This window comes from Homalodisca vitripennis, chromosome 7, assembly GCF_021130785.1.
Source record: "Homalodisca vitripennis isolate AUS2020 chromosome 7, UT_GWSS_2.1, whole genome shotgun sequence".
Classification (NCBI taxonomy): domain Eukaryota; kingdom Metazoa; phylum Arthropoda; class Insecta; order Hemiptera; family Cicadellidae; genus Homalodisca; species Homalodisca vitripennis.
Window position 1 is genome coordinate 127,713,623 of NC_060213.1, and position 25,433 is coordinate 127,739,055.

Sequence of the window (25,433 nt, forward strand, 5' to 3'; positions counted from 1 at the left end):
GGATGGACCAACAACTCACCAGCCATGCGAGGACAGTGGCCCACTAACCGATGATCACACAGCAGGTGGGCAGACCATCAACCCACCAACCCAGCAGGCCAGTGGTTTACCCGACCAGACAGTCCAGTAATGCAGTGGATGGGCAGACCATCAACCCACTAACCCAGCAGGCCAGTGGTTTACCGACCATACAGTCCAGAGACACAGTGGATGGGCAGACCATCAACCCACCAACCCCAGCAGGCCAGTGGTTTACCGACCAGACAGTCCAGTGAAGCAGTGGATGGGCAGGATCATCAACCCACCAACCCAGCAGGCCAGCGGTCCACGAATTGGACAGACCACAGACACACTACACAATCGGGATAACGACGCATCGGATGAGTCTAGTGAAGTGGTGCTAAATGAATTTCTTGAGTGCTCTGATTATGGAGAAATTTTTTTAGCAGGGCACAATGTGGAGGCAGGTCTGACTTAGCACTGGGGTTGTCCAAGTGTACCTCTGGGGACGTGGGAGAAGCAATTCTCTATTTTTCACCAAAATGTACACCATTTGCCATCACGAATCAATCTATTAAAAGTAATAGCAGATGAAAATTCAACCAGATATAATTGCCCTAACAGAACACAAAATGACATATTTCAGAACTTGAAGTTTTAAATATTACAAATTATAACAAAATTTCACATTTTTCTAGAGCTACCTCTATTGGAGGAGGTACCCTGATTTTAGCTAGAAATTATATTAAATGCAATACATTTTTAATTCCCTCTATACAATCACTGCTGGACTGAGAAAGAGTTTGAATGTTGTCTTTACGGAGGTGCATGTTGGCACATACTCTTTTGTGTTGGCCTGTCTCTACAGAAGTCCTAAATATTGCTACATTGATCCTTTTTTTGTCTAAGTTGGAGGTTTTGTGTTAATATCTTGTGTAGTAAATTCAAAAATATTGTATTAGTAGGAGATTTCAACATTAATGTTTTGAATAAGGATACTGTTTACAACAAATTCAATAGTATTTTAAAATCGTTTAACTTACATTACAAAATAGATTTTCCAACCAGGGTCACTTTAGAATCACAAACAGCAATTGACAATATTATTACAAATCTACCTTCTAATAAAACTAGAGTCTCTGGCATCATAACACACATTTCCGACCATGATGCACAGATAATTGAAATTTTAGATCTTGGTGAAAGGCAGAACAGTGTAATGAATAAATATATTAGAAAATTTACACAGAGTAATATTAAGTCATTCTTAAGCAGCCTAGCAAATACGGCATGGTCGGATGTCTACCAAGCACCAGTGCGTATGAAATATGATGTGTTTTATTCTATTTTTTAGTTATAATTTTGAAGTACATTTTCCTAAATTGATAGTCACCAAAAAAGAAAATCACAAAAGTAAATGGATAAACTGATGAAATTAAATACAAGCAGTGTAAATTGATAGACTTAGAAAAAAAAACTGTAGGATACTTAAGGATATAAAATTAAAATCAAAAGTTAAAGAAATGAAAAAGGAATTGAAAAATGCTATACATATTGAAAAAAAGCAATACTTTGATCAAAAGATTAATAATTCTTGCAACATTTCAAAATCAACATGGCAATTAATTAAAACAGAAATAAATAAAAAACCAGTTTGTAAAAAAAATATTACAGTTTTTAGAGATATAAACAAGGAAGTTGTAAGTGATCCAATACAGGTTGGAAATATATTTAATAAGTTTTTTTGTAAACGTAGTTGATAAAACAGTATTACCCAATTTACCTTCTAGAAATGAAAAACAAAACTAAATTTTCCACATGCTCATACGACAAATAATAGATTTAGATTTAATCAGATTTCAGAAACTCATTTAAAAAAAATTGTCATGTCTTTTGAAAATAAACCATCATCTGGAAATGATGAGGTTTACTATACAACTAATAAAACAATCTCTTCCATTCATTTTACAGCCATTAGTCCACTTAATAAATTCATCTCTAATTTCAAGCTATTTTCCGAATCAACTAAAGATTGCCAGATTAATCCCAATTTTCAAAAAAGGTAACCCAAATGACCCCTCATGTTACAGGCCAGTGTCTCTTCTTCCTGTGTTTTCTAAAATATTTGAAAAAGTAGTTTATATTCAATTAGTGAATTATTTAGAAAACAATAAATTATTAGATAAGCAACAACATGGCTTTAGATCGGGAAAGTCCACTACTACCGCTGGCATTGACTTTATTTCAGTCAATAATCAACTCGGTGGATAGGGGTGAAAAGGTAATTGGAATTTTCTTGGATCTCACACGGGCATTTGATAGCGTCTCACACCAAGAACTTCTAATCTCTCTTAACAATCTAGGTATTCAAAATAGAGAATTATTATGGTTTGAATCATATTTAACAGAGAGGAAACAATACGTGGAAATAGAACACACATCATCTAAATTTAAAACCGAGCAGGTGTCACATTATAAGAAAATATAAGTCTGAAATAGAAACCATTAAATACGGAGTCCCTCAAGGATCCATTTTGGGCCCATTACTTTTCCTCTGTTACATTAATGGGACTACCTAAGGTGGTTCCGCAGGACTGTGGCATTTGTTTGTTTGCAGATGATACCAACATCACCATATCAGGTAATTCAGAAGAAGATATAGAAATATCTTCTCACATTAGTCTAAATTTAGTTAAACAATATTTAGATAACAAACAATTACTCTTAAATTCAAACTAAATCAAATTTCATTTCGTTTTCCACTCAACAATCAAGAATAACACCCAAATTTGATATTAATTTAAATAATAATGATATATCCCAAGTTGAGCACACAACATTTTTAGGACTCATAATTGACGAGAATCTGTCATGGAACAAACACACTGAGCACGTAATTTATAAAATGTCTTCTGGTATCTATGCACACTCCGACAGATGTCGCAGATTTGTAGTATACAGACATTGCGGACTATATATTTTTCTCACTAGTACCATTCACACTTAGCCTATGGAATTAGTATATATGGTGCAACGACAAAGAAAAATTTAGAAAAAAATTTTACGCCAACAAAAGAGAGCTCTTAGAGCAATGTTTAGACTAAAAAAAACAGAATCTGTCAAAAATTTGTTTTCAGAACACAAAATTTTAACTGTTTACAGTCTATACATATATGAGACAGTGATATATATAAAACAAAATGAGAGAAAATGCAAAACCTACAAAACTTTTACATCATTATAATACTAGATTTAAAAGAAATGTCCCTCAGCACAAACTAGAATTTTTCAAAAAAAGAACTGATTTTATGGGCCATAAATTTTTAACAAAACTACCAACAAAAATAATAAATGAACAAAATTTTATTAAAATGAAAAAAGAGTTAAAAATATATTTGATAAATCTGGCTCTGTACTCCCTTGATGAGTTTTGGGAGGGAAGGTAGATTGGGGAATGCTGGTATGTAATTTTAGTATTTCATGTATATAAGCTTCTGGATTGTTTATTTCTTATTACATTGTATAATTTTAATTTTAAATGACATATAGATTAATTAGTATATTGTAAAAAACTTATTGACACTATTCATGTTACACGCTGTACTATGTACGAATAAAGAATTTTTGAATCTTGAATCTTGAATCTTGAATATAACATTACGTAAATGTTCCCCATCAACACACACACATTTGTAATCTTTTTTGAAAATTTGCCATTACTCGGCGTACCATAGACATTGGTATTGCAACAACCTATGCAGTTCTTTAAATCGGCAATAGTATGAGGTTTCATAACAAAATATTTGCTCTTACTGTGGCCTCAAAACCAAAAATCGCAAGCAGTGAGATCCGAGGACCAGGCAGGCCATGCGACATCGCCAAAACGGGAAATGAGATGTTCCGGGAACAAACTTCATAAGAGAGTCCCTCAGACATCAGCCGTGTGCGCAGTCGGTCTATCTTGATGGTACCATAATAAGTTCATTTACATTCCCAAGTGTTACCATCAATTGTGGAACCAAGAAATTCTGAATCATTTCAATGTACCGTTCTTTATTCACAATAACTCCTTCACAGTTTTGATTTTTGAAAAACTAGGCCTCAATAACACCAAAACGTGCAATACCACACCATACAGTTGGGTGGTTTCAATATGCATAGGTCGTTGATGGATATCCCTAGGATTCTCTCTTGACCAGTAACAACAATTTTGCATGTTTACATTACCATAAAGCTCAAATTGAGCTTCATCAGAGATTATTAAATGCTGCAGAATGTTTCCATGACTAATGAGCTGCAATAAATATTCTTTAACCAAAAATAACACAAAATTAAGGATCAGCAAGATTTAGCTTTTGTGTAACTGCTAATTTATAGGGATAAAAATTCAAATCACGATGTAAAATTCGTTCCAAACTTGTCTTTCAAACTCCTAATGTGGCAGATTGCTTCTGGGTTGATCGATTTGGGCTTTGCAGAACAGATACAAGCATATTTTCAACATTGTCTGGAGTGCGTACAGATCTGCCTGGGTGGTTTCATTTTTAATGCAGAAGCACAAAATTTCTGAAATTCGTCGCCCACTTTTTAATAGTACTCCTATAAGGAACAGCTCCGTTACGAGGAAAATGGAATTTGTTCCAAAATAACCGTTGCGTAACAGTCAGGGACTCATTATGTTTAAAGAAAGCTTTAATAACAAAAGCAAGATGTTGAAATGTCAGCTGTGTTTTTAATTGTTGCAACAGTTAAGACTCTAAACATAATAACAGCGGAGAAACAGCTGTTAAAAAGTGTCAGGTTTTATTGGACCACCAATTAAATACATATATAAAAAATTGTGTGCATTTTCCATTAGTAGTAATCTCAAAAATTTGGTGTGTATATAGCATTTCTATGTATCGTAATAAACGTCTAACAAGTAAGATATTTTAAAAATAAATTTCTTACTTTTTTATTTACATATCAGGAAGCAGAGTGACGTTAGTACCTAATTCTGAGGGAACACTAGAAATTGGACTACTGGACTTGATAAATTTGAAACAAGCAATCCACGACAAACGGAACAGTTAAGCAATACATTGCGTCACAAGGAATATTAAGTGGACAGAGTAATTAAAGACATATAAGAACTACACCAACCAATTATTGTCACATGTAAAACCTTACATAGAAGAATATAAGAGACCATCACCCAAACATGCAAAGTGCTAACATTACATGTAAAGCATCGGTAAACATTAAAATATGGAAAAACTATTGTGAAATAAGTACAGACAGACAATTAGTAACACAGAAGTGTGATTATTACTTTTTTATAAGTCTGAAAGGATGCAAAGTCCTAATTATTTATGTGCCCACCTCCAAATCACAATTTAAAATATTGAAGCTAACCCATTTCTCAATAATCTTTATTTGTTGTAAGAACTCATATAAGTTGTTAACAATATCAAAATTCAGTCAAGACTAGGCCAAATTTTTGGTTAAATATTTGTACCATTTTTTTTTTTTTTTAAGATTGGAAACTAATTGTTATTTTTTTGGTTCCATACTATTAGGACATTAATAATTTTCTCCTTTAACCATATTGACTAAATAAAACCATACTGAAAAAAAAACAATTTTGAGCCACATATAACAGGTATTAGTAGTTTTCTATGAAGTCACTCTACCACAGTACTGAATCCTTTACGGAAAAGACTTCTGTTTTGAATTTTTAAAGTGCTTTAATTTTATCCTGAACTCAACAAAATGTGGTTGATCCCCAAGAGGGTTCACTTCTGGCTGGTTTATACTTTCCAGTTGAAACTATACTGGGTACAGCAAAAACCCACTCAAATGTCCCTTAAGCGGCCCATACACTGGACGAGCAAATGCATGCACGCCGTGCAAGCACGACGTGCCACAATTGGACGAAACGTGCCAGTGTGTGGAGGTCTCCGTGCTAAGCACGCCGTGCATTGCATGGCACGATGGCAATCAAGATCGGTTTGATTTTCGGCGTGCCGTGCCACCTGCCACCGTGCCATCCTGCAAGTGTGTGGACCAGTCCCGCGCCACGTGCTGAGAGTGGAGTGTCTTTTGAGGTTATTTTTCGTTCTCTCGCAGCAAATACTCTCCTATATTTACCACGTCGACTGCTGACACAAACATTTTTCGTGGCAACTAACCGTTGTTCCGCCGTTATAGCTTTTCTCAGATTAGTGTCTTGTCTTTCGATGCGTGGCCTAACCTTTTCCAACACATAACTAAATGTTTCGTCATCCATTCGCAAGTAGATCCTGTAATCATTTTTATGATTTTCACGTAAGTCTTTCACTAGTCTCATATCGGAATACATTTCTCTCTCTTTTAACAAATTTTTCGTCCATAATTGTCTTCTTCACTTTGCTATCGTCATGAATCGCACCAATCAACAATACTGTTAACGCTTTATGTTTAGTAGTAAAATATAAGAGGATAGTAGTAAAATATCACAGCACGACAATACTACACAATATCACAATACCACAACCAACATTAGCACGTCACGGGACTGACTAAACTGTCAGTGTGTGGGGCACAAAGTGCCATGCCAAGCACGGCGTGCCAGTATAAAAAACTGCACGGAGTGCAATGCACGTCTAGTGTATGGGCCGCTTTAAATCTGGGCAACCCTATGGATGTCCAGGAGCAGCACATCACTAACGGCAAATGTCCAGATATTGGAGTGCAAGGGTAGTCGAAAACTCTAGTCTACTGTGGAGAATGAATGTTGGAACTGGTGGGTTCCTGGGTTCCTAAGTGTTAAAAGACAGTTGCTAGCATTGACATGAAGCCACCCCCCTCCCACGACTGGAGAGGCATGTGTAGACCTGACCTCCCCTTCTTCAAAGGAGACATGGCTGATATGACCAAAATCCTTCCTCATGGATCTCAACAGGAGGTGGCCCCAACATTATCCATCCAGAATATCCTGTAACTCTAGAAGCAGCGCAAAGGTCCTTTTAGGACTAAATGTTAATTTCTCAGCTTCTTGTGCCAAGAGAACAAAAATACCTTAATGTGGTGTGTATGCATGCCAGTTTGATGTGACGTATGGGTATTTAATTTTTTTTTTTAATGCAGTTTACATGGTCTTCAATTATTTGGATGCTTTTCTTTCTATAGTTGATAGAAAAAAGAAAATTTTTTACTTGGAATAAAGATGTTTTTTTTAATGTGTTTAATGTTTAAATCAGCCATGATGTGATAAAAAATTCATCTAAAATTGACCTTATTTTTGACCTTTTGAGATATAAAATCTAGTCTCTGACGATTGAAAAATCTTTTATAAAGAACTGCTGTGCGGCCCACTGGCAGGTTATAACATGCACTAGCTATATCTGCCTTAACAAAGACATAGTCTTTTGCACAATATGCATGATAGAGTTCACACCATAATGAATGTTGAAAAGCTAAACAGATTAAAGATATAGTTATAATATTTATAAGTAAAAAAGTCTTTTGTCCTTTCAACCATTTAATACCCCATTAGACAACCAAACAACAGTTAGAGAAATGTATTTAAGAAAATATGAGGTTCTACAGTATAAGTTGTGAAGATGCTTGTGACTTGTGAGTAAGATAAATTACATTAGATTTCCCTAGTGTCGCTCTGCCAAATTTCTACTGATGGTATTGAAAGAGAAAGATTTTATATCACCTTTGGAAATCTGTATAGCTTTTATATGATTAGTTTACTTCTGAAGACAGCAATGCAACAAACAGACTTGACTAAGAGCTGAAACAAATAACACAGCCGAGGATAATGGGTATATATGTTATTTGCAAATACTACAGACTAACCACACTTCTGACAATAAGTTTGATATTGCTTTGCACTAGAACCTTTGCAGCTAAAATTTAAAAATGCACAATATTCCGTGAGGTGTCAAATAAATAAATTAACTAAAGTTATATGTTGTATTGTAGAAAAATTAAATTAGTGCTCATATAGTGTGTTCAAAAAAGTGTTTGATCAATATTGCGCTTAGCACACACATATTATCTGCATAAAAATACACAAATGGTACTAACGCAAGTTTTTTTTATTTAAATTTTTTATTTTGTGAAAATCCCAACCACTCCATTCCTCAACAGATTGACACAGGTTACTGCGGAAGAGCCAGCAAGCTACTAGCAGTGAGTATGAGCATAAGCATGCAGTGAGTAAGGGTAACCTTTCTCCGACGCGCGGGAGGCACAATGAAGTATGTTGTGACGTTGTTGTCACGCAGGTACTGGTTGCGCGTCGCGCCATGGCCCGGCTCCACCTCGTACTCTCCACCCAGGTAGTCCAGCGTGGCTTGCGTGATGTGCACTCGCCTGTGGGCATCGGTAAAATTAACTTGTCACCGCACTGTACAACGACCACTTTGATTCCAGAACATTTCAACAAATTAACGTCACTAGATAATATCTCTTCTTCTACATCAAGTAACTGCATTACTATCCAAGAAGAGGGATTTTGTGGAGGAGAAGAATATGATGGTGTTTACAGACAGAATAATGTGGGAAAATTTAGATGAGTTTAAGGAATATCACTGGGTGCCTTGTTAGGTACTATTCTGGTTTCATGTAAACTTAAATTTTAGAAGTACATGAAAAAATGTATCAAAGTAAGAAAAATCAGATTTAAAATACGGACATTACAGTGTTTAAAGACAAAAAAATCAATTGAAATTATTCATTACGTGTCGAATGTTAGACTTAAATAGAAATAAAATATATAAATTCTTTATTTTCTCAATTTGCAAAATACTTTAGCAATTTTTTACATACAATCATCAATACATAAATAAATAAGACTTTTTACATAAAAAACTTAGATAAATATAATGTCCTTGCCAAGTCTGACAAGACTATACATCTATATATAATTCTTACATACAAGACAATGGAAATTGTTCAATTATATTCTTAAATAGAAAAGCAAATAAGAAAATTTAGGGCCTCCAAGGCACTTTGCCTAATAGGAGGTTCCTGAACTATACTATACTTTACTGATAAGAGGAGTTATAATTTTTTTTACTAATATTTTTTATAAAGTTGAAATAGCACAGGACATTACATATTTCAATCTAGACTGTAATTAAGATTGATTCATTTCCAGTTCAAGTGTTTAATTTCATCCAATTATCATCAAATTGTAATGATGATAATTCTCTAGACAATTTCCATGTTACAATGGTACTTGTGTGATGACTGACAGCACAGGGAACTCGAATTCCCCACTAACCTTAAAAAATCTTTACCACCTGTCCCCTAAGCAGCCTGCTGAACGAGCATAACTATTTTGTCAAACTGTCAAGGGAACCAACCGAAGGCTGCCAGTGCCCCAAAACATCTCATTATCTCTAACTGCACAGTTATAATACTGACCCCGGCTCTCCCCCGGCCTCCATGTTGTTGGCCAAGGTGACATCGTTGGACCAAACATCGTACTGCCACTTACGCAGGCCCAACACGCCACACAACACCCGGCCGCTGTGTATCCCCACACGCATGTTGAGGTGGACATCCGTCGCTTCCACCACAGACCTACATTGTAACAGAATCATTTCTAACAGATGTATACAGTACCTGTGTTTATAATGATTTAAAATAACATTATACTATGTGTAATATTTATGTGGAAAAAAACACTATAATGATGTGGAATTAATTCTACTGAAATTAAGTATTAACCTATTGAAGAGTACTGACGGCTAAAACTATTAACCTACCTAGGGTCACTAGATTAAGCAAAGTTTTCATTAATGGACACCAGGAAGTAAAGAACACTTTTTAACCCATTGCGGATCGTATTGTTTTGGCGCGCGGGCACCAGCGGGCGCGAATTAATTCACGGTCAGCAGCCGCACGAACAGCAATGGTGCGACACCGTATCGCTCGCTATTGTATACTAGAAAATTCAGCTGCGAAGGTATTCGTTCAGATGGAACATGGGCCTGCTGGGGTTTCCGTGATGTAGGAACGATAACATGCGAGCAAGGTTACGGCGTGGCAGGGATGATGTCTGAATCATAGTCTAAATAAAGCAGATCGGGCGAATCGATTGCAACATCCGGGCCATTGTCTAGACTAAACCCACCAACATGTACGTCTGCGTCGTTTAGTTGTGTTACTAACCTCAAAAGTATTATAATAACAACTGAGGAAAACACCCAATCAGAAGCGCTAAAAAGCAGAGAGTAAACTCATATGAATGATTTTTCAACTTCGACATACAACTGCGATCTGTAGGATATTTATAAAACTTTTGAAAATTCTAAACGTAGACCGTTGTTAAACACTCTTAGTAGACAAGTGAAGACGATCGCCCGATCTATCAGACATTAACAGAACTATTTGGAGGGAAATTTAAAAGCAGACCGCTTTTGCAACCTCAGCTCGTCACCGTGCCGTTAGGCCCGGCCGCTGCGTAACGAGCCCAGCTCGTCAGTGATCCGCAATGGGTTAATTGAATTTATTTGAAACGTTTGAAGCAAATGTATTGTTTTAATATTTTTTTAAATACACTAAATAAAACAAAAAAAGCATTTAGGTGATTCAAAATTGTTTTTAAAATAAGACATTTTCCAGAATGCTATGATACAGGAAATTTGTAAAGTGACCATTGACACTACGTAGGTTGGATATAGTCCAAAGCTTTTAGTGAGAAGGGTAATCAGCGTAGTTGGTGTAATTCCTACCCCATTCACCTTCTACTTTGAGCTTCGAAACAACCGAAGTTATTCCATCTGAAGTTGTCATAGGTTGTAAAAACATCTGAAATTCTGAGGTCTACACCTACCTGAAGAGATCCAAGCGGATGAAACAGCAAGAACGTTTTCTAACAAATGACTTTCAGAACAACCTTTCGCGGACTGGCTATGGATGATCGGTTTGAATCATCCATCATCATCAAATGGTTTAACCATTATTCCTTTGAACCTGTTGGATGATTGCAATCAAGGATCAAGAATATATTCACACAAAAATTACTACTAATTTCATCATCTGTTGTAGAAGGTACTTGCTGTTTCGTTCAGGTAGGTGTACCTACCTGATTTCAGAGGTCAAACCTACGACAGCTTCAGATGGAATAGCTTTGGTTGTTTTGAAGCTCAAAGCGGAAGGTGAATAGAGTATGAAGTACATCAACTACCATTAAAACATTTTTCTTTTCTACAATTTGATTTGCATCCAACGAACTTACGCAATGGCATCGATCATGTCCAGTCCCATCTCGACAGCGCAGTGGGCATGGTCAGATCTCGGCTCAGGCAGCCCTGACACACAGTAGTAGCAGTCTCCCAGGATCTTGATCCTCAGACAATGGTTATCCTGAAACATCCTCTTTTTATTGTTGTTTCATAGTCATTTTTAAACTTACTTGAGTTATATCTACTTTGCCAATATTGATTTAATGCATATGTGTTGAATGCATCTAAGTAGCTTATAAAATAAATAGAACCTGATTCTACAATTAAACTTTTTTAAGACAAACTTCTTAAAACCCCCTATAGCATATCCAGCACATGGTGGTGTGTAAAATCAAGCGAAATTTCAGTTTAATACACATAGCTAATCTTGAAATACAGCCATCCAACAGCTATAAAGGAAGACATAAAGTTAGTTACGTATTTTAATGGGTTTTGGCGTACCTAAGACATAAGTATACGTTTATTCTTATGTTTTTAAACATTTTCATTGGAATCTTAGAGAAGTTTTTTCTCTCCAAGATGAAACTTTTTTAGTCTAAAAAACTTACACATCTGCTTCTAGAGGGCGCAAAGAAGCGTATTTGAGATAGAAGTAACAGTTTCTTGCCATCTTTTAGATATTTCTACAATATGACTATTGTAGCAACTCCATAGTTTATTCATGTTTTTCCCAATAAAAGATTTGTTATTTAATTTGGTGTAAAAGTTTTGTAGCCGAGAAAACCACATATCAATGCTGAGAGAATCTGAAGTAGCCATTATGATGTGAAATTTAGTCAACAAATATCACAATTTAAACCATTGAAGTGATGCATTTTTTTAAACCAAGTATGACTGCACATCTACACTACAAATAAGGAATACACATCCAATTATATTATAATAAGCATTAATGTTCTTGAGATACAGTGATGTAAGAATGAGTGAATGAGATGTAGTTGGCTTCTAAGTTTATTATAGAAAGGAATACGTCATGGCTCTTTCTGATATTGGTTTTACTGCTCTTTTAGAATAAGAAGCTGAAAAATTGCACTTAGTCTTAAAAGGGGTAGAAGCCACCTCCTGTTGAGATCTACAAGAAAGGATTTTGGGCATTGATCTCAGTTATGTCTCCTTGGAAGAAGGAAAGGCCAGTTCTGTACCAGCCTTTCTCAAAGCAGATAGGGGATGGAACACCTTTGTTTCCAGGCAAGCAACTGCCTTTAACACTTAGGGGGCCCCACCATCTCCAACAGTGATCTCCCGCAGGAGACCAGACCTATCGATCTACCCTTGCACCTCAACATTTGCGGTTAGTGATGTGCTACTCCTGGACATCAATAGGGTTGCCTAGATTTAAGTGACACATCAGTTTTTGCTGTATCCACTGTAGGTTCAACTGGAAAGTATAAACGAGCCAGAAGTGAATCCTTCTGGGGTGATATTATAGTTACTTGCGCAAGCAATATATGGGAAAGACTTTGATAGTATACCAAGTTGCAAAAAAACCTTTAATGATAGAGTGTGAAAAATGTGTATTTTGCACAAGTCACGTTACTCTGAAATATACAAAACAATCAGTAAAGTAAGGGGAAGATTTCACTCACATTTGCAAGTTGGTCGAAACGGCCGAAAAGTTCATTGAGTAGTCTCACTAGTTCCTGGGCTGTACACTGCGATGCCAACACAGTGAAGCCTACGATATCAGCAAACAGGATACTGAAACATCCACAATTATGCAATCACAGTATTATTATTTTACTGATGCACAGCAAAGTTTTTACATATTTGTCAATAATATAGTTGATTTTGGTACATCTTATTTAAGCAAAAGACATGAGACTGTTGCTTAAATAAGGTTATTAATAAATCGTTCATCTTCTTCAAGTAGGTTTGTGAGGTTTGGCGTCCCTCAGAGCTCCATATTGGGGCCAATTTTGTTCATACTATATATTAACTTTGATTGCATTAGTTACAAAAGAGATAACTCATCTACTGCTATAATTTGCCATCTGTAGAGAGACTCAAGTAGTTCAGATAGTAAGTATTTGAACGGTAACTCAGAACTAACTAAAGTTACTCAGAACTAACTAACATAATCCCCTGGACCTTAGCACACCTTGTCTGTATGAATGATTTATATCCTGTGTAACTAATACAATCAAATATATTAATATAATAACCTCTCCACATGTTTGCTTAGAACTGGTACAAATTGTTATTTGCTGATGACGCTCTGGTACGATTTGTTTATTTTAACCAATAGTAGTATGTTAGGTTAGTTAGTCACCTGAGGATGAGATCAGATTGCAGATCTCATAACAAAGTGTTACTGTATTTTTTACCACTAAACAATTACAAATTTCAGGAAAATCCAAAAAATCCAATGATTTCAGCTTATTCTCCTAGGATTTTAGCTGAGATAAGATATGATTTGATTTGCCTTACTTCTATACAATAAACTCTACTGATTCTACAGCATAAACAAACTAAAAAGTCTGTGCAAGGGGTCAACATGATGTGCCACAAAAGATTAAAATTTGTGCCAACTTGAAGGGTTAAAACACTGTTTTGTAATTAAAATACTCATATACTCTTGCAATTTTAAAGAACTATTTTTTAACTTATTAACATTAAAGACATGTATAAAGGAAATATTCTTAAAAAGAATACAAAATTACTTTAATAGTAAGAGTTATTATGAATACTACTGAAAATTTACTATAAAATAATTTAAATATCCATAAAGATTGGAGTCCGTCAGAGTGGAAAGTGCTACCAAGCAAAGCGATGTTGGATCTGTCAGTGTGGATTAACTAGCTACTTACTATATTATTTACTTTGCACAATTAATGCTTTCACATTCTGGCCCAGCTCTATTTGCACACAACAACACAGATTGTTTACTTTTTTATTTATGAGCATTAGTTATATGACATGTTCACAGCTACAAACGCCACCCCGATTGGTGCGACCTGTACCTGACGTTCTCGTGTCGCTGGATGTAGATCTTGTGGAATTGTCCCTCTACCGGGGACATGATGTCTGCCTTCATCTCCATGGCCACGTGCTGCGGCAGCACTGACAGCAGCAGCCTCTCCTGCACCACATTTATGCGTTATTGCGTTACAACTACTTGACTACAACGACTACTGTGGGGTAGTCCACAAAGAAACTACAACCCATAACGAATATTTTAGTTTTACCACATACTGAATTCTGTGTGATCAGATTGTGTATGTTGAAACACACAAAACATACGAAAAAGGACGTGGGGTGATTACCGATAAGAGATGGCCAATGAAATGCTTACAACTTTGATTTAAATTTAAAAGTCACTGCACCTTTTCTGGCCTCTCAATTCTAATAATTTATAACGTAAAACCTCGTAAATCCACGTTTGTACATTTGTATATGCATGTCATACATCTGGATGTATATAGTTGTACATCTGTGTGCTAAGATTTGTACTAATTTGCTCGTTTTAGCAAAATGTTTCTAAAATTCCTAAACATGTTAATATCAGATGATTACATGTTGTTTATTACTGTGATACTTTTATTAATGTTAATATCACTTGCTATATTGTTAAATTATTATAATTGTTAGTCACTTAATGTTATTCTTGTTAATTAAAGACACACACTAATAAGATAGGTTATATATTTGGTTTTATGTAAAATTGGTAACACCGCTGGGAAAATAAATACCATCACCAAGCAATATCAATTTTCCAGTTCGAACCACAATTTAACATTACTTACAAAATTGAGTTTTTTTTAATATTTTGGCCTCACTGTGGAGATACATATTTAGTCAACAGATGTTAAATTGAAACTACCAATAATAGGCAGTCACCTATACAGGTGAGTAGAAAGAGGTGGAGCTTTATCGTGATTGGCTTAAAATTAACGAACCAATAATTAACTTCTTTATCACATGCCTTTTCAATAACTCCACGCTGTATTTTTTGTTGAAGTTAATTTCTTTCTTGATAATTTCTAATATTTACCTAATTATCCTTAGAAATAGTAGAGAATTTTAAGAAGTTCATTTGTTTTCTCAAATACAGTTGCACGTCTGGTTTTGAAAATGGGTTCTACTATTTTTCCGAACACTGATGTTTTTAAACACGTTTTTTGAGGATGTAGATTGAGTCATTGGGGACAGAAAATGTTTAATATTTACTTGAGTAAGTGAACACACTATACAGGCTACACAAAACAGATTAGGCCGTATTTCAAGAATTTTGTTGTGAGAGCAATGTTTGGGTGCAGTGTGAACCTGAAAACTTAGATGTCAGTAACGACACCGACCACGAAAGACATATTTCTGATGCTTAGTTTTGGCTGCAAAAGACTTTGTGTGAGTAACATTGAAAGAAATAAGTCACCAAAGGCTCTAAAATTGTAAAAACTTCATTTCAGTGCTGACTTGATATCTCAATGCACAGATGGAGTACTGGTTGGTTCAAAATCATTACTGCAGTTTTAAAACATTGGTGACCAATAAAAACCAGTACAAAGTTCCGTACAAAATTATACTAAACTGAGAATGAATCATGCACCTCCACAGCACAAATAATCACGCAGAATCAAGGACTAACAATTACCAATGGATCATAAAGAAAATATTATTACTTGAATGTCTTAAATTCACGTTAAGATTCCCTTTATTTTTTTATATTGATTAAACGCAGAAAAGTGTGGACGAAGGATCTCAAAAGATTAAGCTTTCAGAACATAAGTTTGTTTGGATGCAAAAAACCCAATGACACAACTTCCGTTCGGTTTCCCTCTATACTTTGAATATAAATGACAAATATGCAAAAGTTTAGCTCTGCATCTCAATTCATGACCTTTTGGGCAAATAAATAAATTTAAAAAAACAGACAAAAACAAAAATAAAAAAATATTTAATGGCTTCCTTTTTAAAGAAATGTAATTTTTACACAAGAATAAATATGAAAACACTTTGATATAAAGAAACATTCTAATTTGTGTGTTACCATTCGGGGCAAAGTTTGTATGAGTTCAGATTGCTGACTGTGGCGGCATGGGAAGGGGTGCGGAGGGTGTAGGAGGGGAAACAGCAATAACTTCACCCTCCATGTTTACAGCTCTGACTCATTTTATAGATCCAAACTTCCTTACTTTCCGTACTCTACATCTGGAGTTATAACCAATCGATGATTGAAGTAGCTCTGTTCCTACTTATACTTTTGCTACAATGTTTATTTACTCTGTGCAGGAATTAAAGGAATGTTCCACAATAAAATAACTATGAAATATCTTACTTTAAAAAAAATGAAAATAGCTTACAAACATTTTATGACTATATGAACAACAGCAGAAAATTCAAATCAGTACTCTCTTCCTTCCCTTATTTAAACAAAGGAAGTTTTCACAATTATTAAGAACACCTATATCTTAGCTTCTATAAGTTATTAACGTGTTTCTTTTCTATAAATGTATACAAATGTATATAAATATATACATGATTTGTCGATTTTAATTGTCCAGGTTTGGGTGGTCTTTAACGCTGCCTGTTTCCTGGAAACGCTGGATTGTTTTTTGAGCTCCTGATTTAGATTCAGGGTTTCAATTGGGATAAAGATTATTAATTCCTTACTTCATCATAATATCTCACCTGGTCTCCATAGCCTCACATCATCAGAATCATAATACGCTCTTGTTCACTTAAACACTACATTTCAACTTAAAGTATCACAAAAACCCATCTTAGAGCATTTTTATTTGCTAAGAAACACACATAAAAAAAATAACTATAATAAAATTGACTCTCATGGAAATGTACGTTTTTCTACTTTTTTATGAAGTTAGCTGATGTAGAACAGTGTGTAAGTCAGTCTTTTACTTCAAAATTAACAATAAAGAAAACAGGATACAACACTTCTACTTCAGACACAACAAAGTCAGTCATGCCAGATTCATTAAAATATTACTTGATCTACAAGGATAACCCACTCTGAAGTATTATAATCAACAGTGTATGATAAAAATGTATTCAATTCGAATAACAAAACTTCCGAACAAAGGACTGATGTGATCTCCGCTGCACAGAGGTTAACAACAAAATCGCATGGGGTTGTTTTGCTGAAACATTGTTAAACCACATGTTAGTTAAGTGTCTTGGCAATACTGTAGATTGTAATATAATAAACCACCTGTTTTCCAGTATATTTAACACAACGTCAAAATAACGCAATTCAAATTCCGCATCCATACAAACAGTACAATGTTTGATCTACACATTTTCTCAATCTTGGATGTACTTTCTTCTCTCATCGCCCACACGTGGGCATACTGATGGCAATTTTGTTTTTGCATGAACCGTTATACAGAGACTTGTCCTATTACAGGTTTAAGATACACACTAGAGACTACCACCAAACAGGTACTTGTTTTACGAAATGAAAAGTTGTTTTATTGTTGAAGATGAGTTACAAAATTCACCCATATTTCAATACATAATATAGAGTTCCAATATTCACAATCAAGTTACAATATATGGTTTGTACACATAAGGTAGCTATGGTGGGAAGGGTTGATTCAATAAGAATGATGAGTTTAGCTCTGGTTCACATTGAGAGTGAGAATACCTCTTCACCTAGATTACACTATATTTTGTAATCTGGGTGTCTTTGAAGTTGAGTTCATTTTGAGCTTCTTCGTCACCAACTTATATTGGATTTCTTCGGATGAACATGACTCCAGATTCCAAGAATCAAATATGTGATGGTGTGCGATTTCAGACACTGCACTAAGAGGAAGTTGAACTAAAGCTAAACTCAACATTCATGTATGGTTTATATACATATATTTATTTACTATAACTCTACAGTAAAATTTGGCTGAACCATAAAATAGTTCTCTTTTAAAACTTCCTAATACTTAACATTTCTCCCTTTCTTTTAAGATTTTGATTCCTGAATGTCTTTACCTTCAAACATTTTTGGTTTATATTCTGTATTTTCCACAAAACAAAAACCTATTTGTATTTAAAACTGTCATCTACCAAACTAACCATTCAAACATACAGAACACAACAGCACATTAAAATTAGTTATGTATTTTTTTCAGTTTTTGTTTTAACGGTGGAGTGCTGCCTTAATACCTGACATAAAGTTCTGACTAAAGCAATCCAGATATGAAATCAATGATCAATCTCCGACAGCAGAAGTTTAAATAATAGATGGGACAACTACAAAAATGATATTAATCATTGTAATCGAATCACTCATCAACGAGAAGTGACATGCAATCTAAGGTCTTGCCTGACACATGCAGATAGTCAGTAGTTAACTGATAACTACAATAATATAATAGTTACTTGATTGTTGGATTAGATTAGAAATATTAAATTTAATATATGAGGGGTTTACTGATAAATAGTAGTATAAAAAGCCCAACTTGTTCCCACAAGGAATGTACCTGAACTTACCCAATTTCTTTTGATTTTACATAAAAACAAGGTTGAACTAAGGTAAACCCCTTTCACTTATTTACCTATAATGTGTACATTGTTATTATATAGTACATAGTAGTAAACTAAAATATTTCTAAATTAGAACCACTTATTTGGAAAAAAAATTCAAAACACCAAGCTTTTTAACGTTCATACACTAAATTTACATATAATGACACAAATTTTAGTATTATAAATAATGAACAATCTTTTCCTGAAAAGGATATAAAAATGAATACCTAGAAACACTACAGCAAGTCATATAACACTTTGGAAATGTTTAGTTATCCCTCAATAATAAAAATAATTTAGATAATTTGCATCACAAAGGAATTTAAGAAAGAGGATATTTAATTGAGTAAAACATACTCAAAATTTTAAACATAATTAATTTGTAATTTTTAAAATCATTCAAATAACATACAACTAGTATGCCGTTAAGTGAATTAAAATACTAAATACTTTAAATCTTAGAAAAACCCAAAATTTGTTTAACTCAAGTAGTCAATGTGATAGATGATGGCTCTTACCAGTTTCTCGTTCTCGTCTTCCATTTCTAGCCGTGCCGCAATACAGTTTCGGGTGTCGAGAAATGCACGGCGTTGAGCGTGTTCCATCAGTGTGTGTAGCAGCACGCCGACCACGTTCACACATACAAACACGATCACGTTGGCTGTTACCTACGCATACAATATTAGAATAATAACTAATTTTTATATCATGGGTTACTATTTTAAATAATTACTAGAATATCAAAAGTCAGCCCGACGACTTAACAAATAACACACACAAATTAGTTGTCTTTGTTTCATCCATGTGGATAAAATCTCTTTCAGACATAAAATTAAGAAGATTTTAGTGGACATAGTAGTGGTGAAGTTATGTTAAATAATGTTGTGTTTTTAATATCGATAAATATTCATTTGTATTAAGTAGTACAGATTTCTTTCATTACTAAATAAATGTAATGAATTTCCATTGATTACTTTATTTACTCGTCTTTTGTTCAATTTTCGGATGTATTTTATTACTTGATAAACTTTTAAAGAAATGCAGCTAAAGTTTTATATTATTATTCTTAAAATATTTTTTTAATTAGCAAATTATGTCATAAATTTATAACACAATAAATAAAACTAAAAAAACATCGGTATTTATTGTGTTATAAATTTATGACATAATTCGCTAATTAAAAAAAGTCAGTGAAAACACATTGGTTAGTAGAGTGAAACGTCGCCAACCGCATCAGAATACGACGATCCAGTCAGAAATGGCAGCGCATAATGTACTTCACAATGTGTACCTAAAACAACCCGCCATTTCTGATTGGATAAACCTTTTGAGATGCGGTTTGCGGCATTCAACTCTACTAAGTGAGCTCTTTCAAATGAGGTATCACTCGACTCGACCCATGCTTCAATTTAAGCTTTCCATGTTTTCCTCTGTGGGCCGTCCCCCCATGGTTGGCATGTCATGGTAATAGCAAGGAAAAATAGTTTACATAGCCATATGACACTGTGCAAAGTTTATAGATGTTATCTCCTATGGTTTTTAAAATATTAAGCCGTACCCATACTTTTCAAACACCCTGTATATTTCCTTACAGTCATAAATGAATACCAACATATACAGTAACACATTCACAAATGCATCCAAAGACCTATCCATTTCTTTAAACTTACAACAATTTTTAAAGCAAATAAATCAATTTAGTTCAGTTTTTTTTTTAATTTTAATAAAGTTTTGAACCCTTATGATACATGAAAAAGTAATTTTGATAAAAATGTAGTTCTCTCAAAAGAGAGTGTTTACCGTACTTTAATTAAATTATTGCACATTCATAGCTAGAGGGTTGTTTAAGAAATTACACAAACCCCCTATTTAAAAAATTGTTTATAATATTGATTTTTAATTTTTTATGTAAAAGGAATAACAAATTACCATGTGATAGATGGTATCAGCCTTCCCAATAGTGTGAAGATCACTAAATCACTGGTGGCAAAAATTATGCCAAAAAAACTAATTTTATAGCAGTCAGTTTTAATGACTGAAGACAAAAAACACAACATTTGGATTTTTATTAAAAGTATACTACACATATTTTCTGTATATACTAAAAAGCTCGTTGCTATTGGTATTGAAAAGCTGCTGCACATTGCACGAGCCAGCAGTTCTGTTATGATGTAACAAAAGTTATGCGAGACTGCAGTAGGTTTACACCCAATGTCTGCCCATCTAATTAGTTTCTGCCGTGTTTACTCTACATTTCAATGTCTGAGTCTGTTCCCGAGTCTGGTACCTCCACCCTAATTAGCGGCTCACAATTATTTGTCTTTCATTCAATCTTTCATTCTCCTTTCTGTTACGATTCTTGTTTGACTTCTTGCAAAGGGTGAGACTTCTGTTATACAATATAAAATATATCCTGGCATTCATCCCTGGTTTCAAGTCATCCTAGGAGTGATTTTGGTATTTTTGCTCAAGTTGAATTGTATAATATTACTAACCATAATATAATGGTCCGTTACTTATAGTTGACTTCTTGCAAAGGGTGAGACTTCTGTTATACAACATAAAATATATTCTGGCATTCATCCCTGGTTTCAAGTCATCCTAGGAGTGATTTTGGTATTTTTGCTCAAGTTGAATTGTATAATATTACTAACCATAATATAATGGTCCGTTACTTATAGTTGACTTCTTGCAAAGGGTGAGACTTCTGTTATACAACATAAAATATATTCTGGCATTCATCCCTGGTTTCAAGTCATTCTAGGAGTGATTTTGGTATTTTCGCTCAATTTGAATTTTATAATATTACTAACCATAATATACATAATATAATGGTCCGTTATTGATAACCATTAGAACATTTTTAACAGGTCCATTTTTATTCTGGCTTGTAATACTATATTGGCATTCTCATCTTAAACAGCTGACTGTACTGAAACGACCTGATTTTACCAGCATAAGAACAATTAAAACCCTTTAATCTTCTTTGTTTGGCTTATACTCTTCCAAATGCCTCTGTACTTATACGAAATGTGCATAGTATTTTCATAATTAAACATTGTAATGAGCAACAGTGTTGGAGAAACTAAATGAGGCAGGATGAGTGTAAATCAAACATACCTCAAAATCCTACAAAAATTACGTTTCAAGTTTGCACTGTGTTGTGCGGCCAAACACAATGTGGCCATTGCAACAGTTTGCTCTTCAAATAACTGTGTAAAAATATAAGAATTACATCATGTTTAGTAGAGTTGTAAATGACCCACTTGACTGTAACTAAATTTATCATTCATTACTATTGAAGCAGAAAGGACAAATATAAAAATAAACAAAATGTTTCCAGATTACTTGGCAATTCATGAATAAAATTGTAAAATAACCGAAAATACTGTTTTAAATAACATACATGGTATAATTTTGATTTTGGTTACTGAAGTATAGTGTTTAAACATAAACTTGCTTAATTAATAAATGAGATAATTAATATTGAACATGTACAGGTGGTTAATTTTATAAATGTGCAAGGAAGCCAATATTGTGATATTAATATTAATGAAATAATATTGACAGGATTGTTTACACCTCAACTGAACTACTATTGAACAGTTAATTCTCTTTTGAACTTTGAACTTTTTATGACAGTCCACTGAGTGCCTCCAAAACCGTCACTCCATACCCAAGATGCGAGAAAACAAGAGCGTAATCGACAACTTTCAAGATCTCAAAATTGATTACTGTACTCAAAATTCTATTAATTTGGTAAATTTTCGAAAAGGACCGATGAAGCCTTATGAATTAAAAAAATATACTTTCATCAATCTTGTTCTCTTTATGATGATCTGCAGAAAAATTTCAATCAAAAACGCCTCTAGTGCCTTCAACTAATGTTATTATAAAAATATATTATACAGGTTTTAATGACAACATAATTTTCAAATTCAATATTGAAGAAATCTGTTTTACAAAAGTGGATATTTTAAAAGTGTTACGATGATGTTATTGGTATATATACTAAAATTACTACTTTTAACTTTCAAGTAACTTTTAAAGGTAATTCCTTCCGTATAACCCTTCCATTTAAGCTAAATTCGACCCACCCCATCATCACATTTTTTATGTAAGGCACTATCACCTCTTCCCAGGAGGGTTTACTTTAGGCTGGTTTGTACCTTCTAGTTAACCTTCACTAAGAACACAAAACAACCAATGTATCACTTAAATCTGGGCAACCTTATGGGTGTCCAGGAACGACACCCTTAATCGTCGATATATTGCCATGCAAGGGTAGATTGGTAGGTCTAATCTAATGCAGGAGATGACTCTTGCTCTCTAAATGTTACTATGGGTGTTACTAGCTGAGACATAAGGGCATGCCATCCCCTGCCTGTTTTGATTGGAGATGCTGTTATAGAGCTGGGTTCACCTTTTACCAAGGATACATGACTGAGATTAATGCACAAAATCCTTCCTCATGTACTTTAGGCGGCCTGTATCCCCAACCTTACCCATCCAGAATATCCTGTCACTCCGGAAGCAGCCCAAAGGTCCGTTTAAGACTAAGTGCAATTTTTCAGCTTCTTGTCCTAAGAGAACAAAAAAAGGAACAATCACATGTATATACCTGCTGCCATAACAGCTGGGGGAACTCTGTCGCAAACGTGGTGGCGACGGCGGTGTGCGCGACCGGTAATGACAGCCCAAACAGTGCAGCAACCCAGGTCTTGAGTGGCATCATCGCATACGCCAGGAAGACCACAAAGAGCACCTGCCATGCGCCGTCTGCCACGGCAGCTCCACGCCGTGTCTCCACTACAGGTAAACTCACTGCGCAGAATGTTGCGCAGAAGAACAGGATCACGTAGCAGACCCACAGCAGGTACGCATCCTGCAAACAAGGCTCAGTTACAGCACAGCTACCAAATAAGTAACAACAAAACTGTAACTATGGGAGGATGAAGGGGATAAAACACCCCATAAACCCTAAAAAAACAAAAAAGATTTTATATCAGCAATCCAACTTGTTTGAAATACAACAGTTGAATGTTTTATTTAGAACCAGGCATATTACATTTTTTCAAATTTAGATGTAATCAGATCCTCCCCTCCCCCTCACAAACCAGGTCTTAGTTACGCCACTGAGCAAAAATGAGACGGGTGACAATTTTTTAAATAAAATTTATCTAATGAGATTTTGTTCATTGTTATCTAATCGTTTAGTTTAAGCGAGTCATGAGCCTAGTCTCTTTTTATACTGGCAAATTCAAGGCGATAATGACCTATCTTGAGACTCTATAATCATGTGCACTAATGTTGTAGACCTAATTACTGATTGTGCATTACACGTAAGTGCCTGCAGAATAAGGTGATACCGCTACAATACACAGTTGCACCGTGTACTGGGCCAGAGGTAACTCGTAACTCATCTACAGTACCTCAGTGATTGTGTTACGACAAATGACTGAAGGGTTGCCAGGTCTATCCATTTGTTGGGCCAACGCTTAGATACTTTTACTTATCTAATAGAGAATAGGATAACTAAATTTGGTCAAAGACCCAACAGAGTATGTTAGTAATAATTTAATGCTTTTTGTCTGAATTTTTGTTAGTGTTTAACGCACGTTTTCCAATGAAAACCGTAAGTTAAAAAACAAAATTAGAAACTTTCTTAGTGTACTAAAGGATAAGAATTATTAGAATAAAGAAAGAGAGTTACTCTAGAGAAGTTATAGCATGACCGGTGGGATGCGCGTGAGGAGTGGAGGAGTTGAGCGCGTGGGAGCACAATCTAAAGTAGGGGAGTGAATACGGTGCTACTAACCCTACTGAGAGTTTTCGGCTCCCGGCTCATAGTGGTGGCGGGAGCCGAATATTGTAGTGTTTGCCAACATTTCTAGACCCTTATGTTCTTACCACGGTGGTCTTTTATGATGAGCAATTTAGTATAGAAGACCTTGAGAATATTTGAACATGTCTAGACTCTTTTGAAGTTACGGCGACGGACTTTTATGATGGGAAATTCAATACAGGAAATCTTGGAAATATTGGGACCGGATGTACGTGATCTTAACAATGACTATGTTCTGCCGAAATTGTGTTCATAGCTCACCCTTCTTAATGAGTTCGCAGTAGAGATACCTGGTGGTAAGAAAGGGTTCTCATAAATTGGGAAAGGGTAGGAATTTATATTATTCTTGATCTCCAACCACGACAACAGTTCAGAATTGTAATTGTTACGCTTTGTTAGCCATTAAAATTCAATTTATCATATACTAACCGTGTAAGCTTCAGGATTTACGATAGTAGATACAACTATACACTACAAAATTTTCAACTGACATAGCCTAGCTGCTAAATTAAAAATTAATATAAAAAATGGTTAAACTAATTTGTCAATATACACAGTAGAATAAGAAAATACTCAGTTTTATCTACCAACTTGTATCAAGTTAATTTAATGATGTATACTTAAAATAACAATAACGCCAACGATCCACACGCAATAGTTAACATAACAAAACCCCGTTGTCGATGAAAATTATTTATTGTTCTTCGAACTACACCCAAATCAAAATTGTCCAGATTACTTTTAGTATGTTTGCGTTTTCTTACTTTGTTGGGCGTACTAAAAGAATTGCCAATTGGACTTATTTTTTTTCCTCCTTCAAAATTCATCTCAGCGTACTTTGCTGTTGAACTTTCTTCAAATTTATAAGTGTGTTGGTTTCT

At 34.7% G+C, this 25,433-nt stretch overlaps 1 protein-coding gene across 1 annotated transcript in view; it reads right to left on the reverse strand.

The window, feature by feature from the left end:
- LOC124366297 (Ca(2+)/calmodulin-responsive adenylate cyclase-like) overlaps positions 1-25,433 on the reverse strand; it is a 241,918-nt gene that overhangs the window by 75,062 nt on the left and 141,423 nt on the right. The window contains exons 4-10 of the mRNA XM_046822724.1: positions 23,329-23,592; positions 19,226-19,375; positions 14,189-14,307; positions 12,815-12,926; positions 11,222-11,349; positions 9,403-9,561; positions 8,202-8,346 (exon numbers count right to left, since the gene is read on the reverse strand). Of these exons, the coding sequence (XP_046678680.1) occupies positions 8,202-8,346; positions 9,403-9,561; positions 11,222-11,349; positions 12,815-12,926; positions 14,189-14,307; positions 19,226-19,375; positions 23,329-23,592 (1,077 nt within the window). The remainder of the gene's footprint in view (positions 1-8,201; positions 8,347-9,402; positions 9,562-11,221; positions 11,350-12,814; positions 12,927-14,188; positions 14,308-19,225; positions 19,376-23,328; positions 23,593-25,433) is intronic.